This window comes from Bos mutus, unplaced genomic scaffold (genome assembly GCF_027580195.1).
Source record: "Bos mutus isolate GX-2022 unplaced genomic scaffold, NWIPB_WYAK_1.1 CTG223, whole genome shotgun sequence".
Taxonomy (NCBI): domain Eukaryota; kingdom Metazoa; phylum Chordata; class Mammalia; order Artiodactyla; family Bovidae; genus Bos; species Bos mutus.
In genome coordinates, this window is record NW_027219688.1 from 192867 (window position 1) to 198770 (window position 5904).

The following is a 5904-nucleotide window of genomic DNA, read 5'->3' on the forward strand; positions in this document are numbered from 1 at the left end:
GAGATACATTAATTATTTTGGATAAGATTGCTTTTCACCCAGAAGGCCTAAGATCTGTGAATATTTTAAAATAGTCACTAGATTCTGGATGGAGAAAAGTAAGTATAGGCTAATGAATGACCAATCAGTAGATTACAAGAATGTTTCATAGGCTATACTAAATTATATCTTAAACAGGATGGAAAAATTATTTTACTGAATAAATCGATGTATGTCAACTTGTTTAATCTTCAGTTTCCCTCAGTTCAAACCTTTAATATTAATTCTTTCTTCATGCCTCTTTTCAGGATCTGCCTAACTTAATGACCAGGGAAAGACAAGTAGACAAAATAAAGTTTGTGGTGAGCCAGACTTTTTCCCATATGTGCACAGACCACGTGGTCTATGAACATGACAAACCCCACTTCCTGCTGGGGGGAGTCACACAGGTACCGGGTAGTATGTATATGTGCTGCCAGGCACTCAAAGACACTGAACTCTCAGCTTGAGGCAGAAACTAAGCACATTTGTGCAGGGAAATCCATGCCTCATGCCGCTCTCCAGCCTGCTCTGGGTGTTCCTGGCCTTCACCTTCTCTGGTAGGGATGCTTCCAAACATGGGTGCATGTGTTCAGGGTGAAAGGACTGCACACAGGCGTGTGGTGCTTCACAGGGACTTGGGGAGGAAAGGAGGTTGAGAAAAGCATACTTATTATGATTTCAATTTGGGTTTTCTTTGGGTCCCAAATTAGTCTAATTCTTACATTATTTTGTTCATTACTTCAGCTGTGTTTCCTGATTTTTCCCCACAGGATCTGGTGTGGCGCAGAAAGTTATTCAAGACCAGCCAGACACATCCAGTCAACTGGGACAGTCAGTCACCCTGAACTGTCGGTATGGAACAACCTGGAGCTATTACTACATGTTTTGGTACAAGCTGCTTCCCAATGGAGAGATGATTTACCTTATTGGTCAGTATTCTTCTGGCCAGAATGCAAGGAATGGCCGCTACTCTGTAAATTTTCAGAAAGCTCGTAAATCCATCAGCCTCACCATTTCAGACTTACAACTGGAAGATTCTGCAGAGTATTTCTGTGCTCTCTGGGAGCTCACAGTGCTTGAAGTAATGGGAAAAGCTAAACAAAAACCCCAGAGTTTAATAAAAGAGAGCTTCCCTGCTGCAGAACTCCAGCTGAAATATGCACCTGCAGATCCCAGACCAGAAATGGTAGTTGTGTGGTTGCTTAATCTGTGGTCTGGAAGTTCCTTTTAAGTCACTTAGGAACAGATGTCCAAACTAACTTTCTAGTAATATGTTCTCAGTCTTGATTTTTTAAAGTTTATATCAATCATACAGAACATGTGCAAAGTTGTCTAAATTTGAAAACTTGCTCCTGTAATAATTTAATGTGGCAACTGCACTAAAAAAATCTCACATCATAAATCTGGGTTTAATTTTCAGAAATTGTCATGAATATAATTTCCTTAATTTTTTTCTTCTTAGGTTTTGTGTCAGTTAGGGTACAATCAGAAAAGTAGAACCACAGTGATACAGAATAAGAGACTCATTTTAAGGAATAGAACTCAGGCAATTGCTAGAGTTGGTGGAGGAGTTTATACAAAGCTGTTATCTTTGCATCTTGTGCTGAGCCTGAATTTACTTTAAATCAACTAGAGTGTCATTTGGAAAGGAAAGTTGGATATGGATAAAAGCACAAAAAGTGACATTTAAGGACATACTAGAACCCATGAGGATGACTGGAACCCACAAAAACACACTAAAAACTTGTCTGTCTCTCACCTCCTTCAGTCTCACAGTAGTGGGTGACCTTCAGGAGAAGTGGATATTTATCATCATGCTTAAAATTGGCCCAAGACTCAAGATGATGAAAAATAAGTTGGAGGTTCTGGTCCTGTACTTCAACAATAAGATGATGGGGAAACAGCAGCAAACAGTGAGTTGATTTCATTTTGGGGCCCTGCACCAAAATCAGGGCAAAAAATGTGACTACAGTCATGAAATTAAGAGACACTTCTAAACCTTGGAACAATCCTTTTTTATGACCAGCCTAGAACATTAAAAGAGAAACAAATTCTTTGTCAACAAATTTCCATCAGTCAACACTATGGTTTTTCCAGTAGTCATCTATGGAGGTGGTCATTTGCACTTTAAAAGACAAGCTCAAATAAAGAAAACAGCAAAACTATGCTTTTGTTCAGTTCAGTTTATAGAAGACTCAGTCATGTCCCCTTGGACTGCAAGATCAAGCCAGTCCAGGCCTCCCTGTCCAAATCAGACCTGAATATTCATTCAAAGGACTGATCCATGAATTGGTGATGCCATCCAATATTTTGGCCACCTGATCCTGAAGAACTGACTCATTGCAAAAGACCCTTTTGCTGGGAAAGATTGAAGGCGGGAGGCCAAGGGGATGACAGGAGTTGAGATGGCATCATTGGCATCACTGACTCAATGGACATTAAATTGAATGGACTCTGGGAATTGGTTCTTGTTAACATGATGCCTGGCATGCCCATTCCACCATAATCATGTAAGAGTCGGACATGACTGAGAAACTGGTTTGTGAACTGAACTGAACTTAACTTACATACATCCGACTCTTCATGACAAAGAGAAGATGAGGAGGAGGATCCTCTGTCCGGAGGTGTTCTCCAGTCAACAATAAGATGAAATATCAGATCAGCCACACCTCAGGGATATCATAGTTCCTTATCCATTTTTGAGTGTTGTTTTTTCCTTTACCAACCCCCAAAACATACTGTCCCATTGGCTCCTTCATCTTAACTATTTCCAAATGTCATTCACAAATTTCTTTTGTGGCCAATCCTAAGCCAGAACAATACAGGAAGCACATTCTGGGAAAGATATTTCCAGTCAGTTAAGGTAGCTCAAAACTGCTACAATATACTCTATGTTAATTTGGCATCCATCTGTAGAGTTTCATTTTATTTTGAAGAAATTTTAGCAAAATTTGTTTCCTGGTAGATAGCATGTTCAGAAACCTGAAAGAACTGTCTGAGGAGGTGACCAGAGGACAGGCAGCACAAGGCCTCCTCTATCTTCCACTGTCTCCTGGGGGTTTGCTCAAATTCATGTCCATTGATTTGGTGATACTATCCAACTGTCTTATCCTCTGCTGCCCTCTTCTCCTTTTGCTTTCAATCTTTCCCAGCTTCAGAGTCTTTTCAAATGATATGGCTCTTCTCATCAGGTGGCCAAAGTGTTGGAGTTTCAGCCTCAGCATCAGTCCTTTCAATGAATATTCAGGGTTGATTTCTTTTATGATTGGCTGGGTTGATCTCCTTGCAGTCCAAGGGACTCTCAAGAATCTTCTCCAACACCACAATTCTTGCTAATATGATGCAGTAGTTCCTCATTCAACCCAAAACAGTCTAAACATATCCTTCAAAGATTATAGCAAGTTCATTTATCCATTCGTCATTCTTGATATTCATTTCTCTTCTAGCTAAGCCACAGTCTTCCACTGAGTCCTGTATCTTCACTACTGAGACATAAAAAGATATAAGATTGACTTACATTAGCATATCTTGTTACCACACAGCAAATGGGAGAGGGGAGTTAAAATTGGTTAATATAAATACATAAATATATTTATATAAAAATGAAAAACAAATTTTCATAAGTGCTATTCTTATTTCTGCAAATGACCACATGGTTAGAGCAGGTATTTATAACCACCTTTTCCATTACCCATCCTATAACCTCTTTGCTCATAGCAAGCACTTCCATTCACTGCTATACTTCACTTCCTATAAAGCAATCTCCTGATTCAAGAGCAATGCTATGAGGAAAGTCATAAATTTGAATAAGGAATTCTGCAGGTCCACCACTCTGGTTTTGGCAGATGTTTGCAAACCATTGTATTCTGGGAAACATCATTAAAATGACACCTAACTTCATATTAGAAGCAATAGAAGCCACCGAAGTATATTTTTTAAAGAGCTTAAAGAAAACAAGCAAAATATTCAAGCTAGTATCTTATGAGCATAAAAGTATATTTTTTAATTGTGTGTTTGTTATAAATCACTGCTAAGAGTTTTGAAAGTCAATGCACAGACTGATAAACTGTATTTGCCATGCATATTTCTGAAAAAGGACTCCAATGCAGAATATGTTAGAAGTTCCTATAAATCATTAGGAAAACAGATAATAAAGAATGCAAAATCTTGGAGATCCAACTCAGAATAAGATATCTGATAGCTAATACATATATAAAGACCTTAATATTATTATTAATTAGGGAAATGAAAATAATACTTTATCTCGGTGTTCCACCTGGGTCCTTTCAGTACTCTGAGCGTATCAATGTGACTAGGAGAATACGACTCCAGGAAATAGGGAGAAATAATGACTGTCTCCAGGAAACTAAGTGATTAAGTGAATTTTCTAGAAGCTTCCATCATTGAACCGATGTGGAGAAAAGAACAAACAGTAACAAATCACAGACCTGGACATTGAAGGAGAGGTAGGATTTACTGGAAAAAAGAAAGTTGGTATTTACTGAGCTTTTCTCAATGTGAGGCACTGCAGTTTGCGTTTCAGATTTATTATCTAATTCAAATATCAAAACCCTAAGAGATAGGCTTTATTGTTTTTTTTAAAAACAAAACAACTTTGGGAAATGAGCCATATCTTTCCTAATTGTGAAAAGCTTCTCTACCTTTTATTATCAGCCAGTTTGTCGCATTTTAGAGGGCTGCTTAGGAGCAAGGTCTGGACTATGGAGAAGCACTTGGCCCCAGAACTGGGTGGCTGGATGTCTCAGTGGTGGTGACATTACTGGTTTATGGAAGCTAAAGGGAACTAAGAAAGAAAATGCCAAAACATAGATTCAACTGTCCCAGGATCAGTAAATGAGGAAAGCATCCACTAACTAGTTCACAGTGCCAGATGCTTTAGTAAGTTTCTTATGTAATAGGGTGCTGGGAAAAACAAGGGCTACAATGAGATTTCATTCCTTAAACACCCCAAGCTTGTTTCCCAATCAAGACCTGTGCCCCTTACTTTTCCCTCTCTCCTGTGGTACTTTGCTGTTGTTTAGTCACTAAGTCATGTGTGACTCATTCTCTGTCCATGGGGTTTCCCAGGCAAGAATACTGGAGTGGGTAGCCATTTCCTTCTCTATGGGATCTTCCAGACCCAGGGATTGAAACCACTGGAAGGTGGATTCCTTACCACTGAGCCAGTGATGCTATCCCCCAAATATGAACATGATGCACCTCTGAATCCCTTCATGTTTCAACTCAAATGTCACCCCATTGTGAATCCTTTGTCAAAATCTGTTTTTCCGTCCTGAGAATCACTCTAGCACACTGCATGCAGCAAGAATGAAAGCTTATCATACTGCCACCTGGTGTCCTGCTCAAACATTTTGTGAGGCTTTCTCTGGCTTCCCTGCTCCCCTCCACTGATCTTTGATTAAACTGTGGGGAAGCCTAATCACAATAGGAGCTGCCAAGGCTGAACCAGTCAATAAACTTCCCAGTGCAGAAATCAAGAGGGAGAGGATTCAGGAAAACCGGCTGTTTGTTTTTTCTTTTGCCTGCCATATGTGAAAGTGATTGATTCCAAATGACAAATACAACACAAGAGATGATTATGGCTACAGAGTTATAGGCTACCTTGTACAGAAAGTTTGGAATTGTTGCACAAGATAGATTTTTCTCTATTAAATCAAACTGCATTTACTGCTCTGCCCTTTTCTGTAGTATAGAAATATCCAGAGAAGTGGGAGCAAGATTCAATTATGAAAATACTAATAAACAGTAGTAGCAAACACAGGTTGGTATACTCTTTCTATGTTATAGTATAATACCCATTCTCTCCATATAATACCTTATATTTAAGGTAGTTAACATCAGTTAATGGGAACTGATTTCCCA

The 5904-nt window shown here is 39.1% G+C and overlaps 1 gene segment (V, D, J or C); it reads left to right on the forward strand.

The window, feature by feature from the left end:
• Positions 1-443: 443 nt before the first annotated feature.
• LOC106701629 (T cell receptor delta variable 1-like) lies at positions 444-1252 on the forward strand. The segment is given in 2 exon segments: positions 444-578; positions 792-1252. Coding segments are annotated over 2 exon segments (510 nt in total).
• The last annotated feature ends 4652 nt before the right edge of the window (positions 1253-5904 follow it).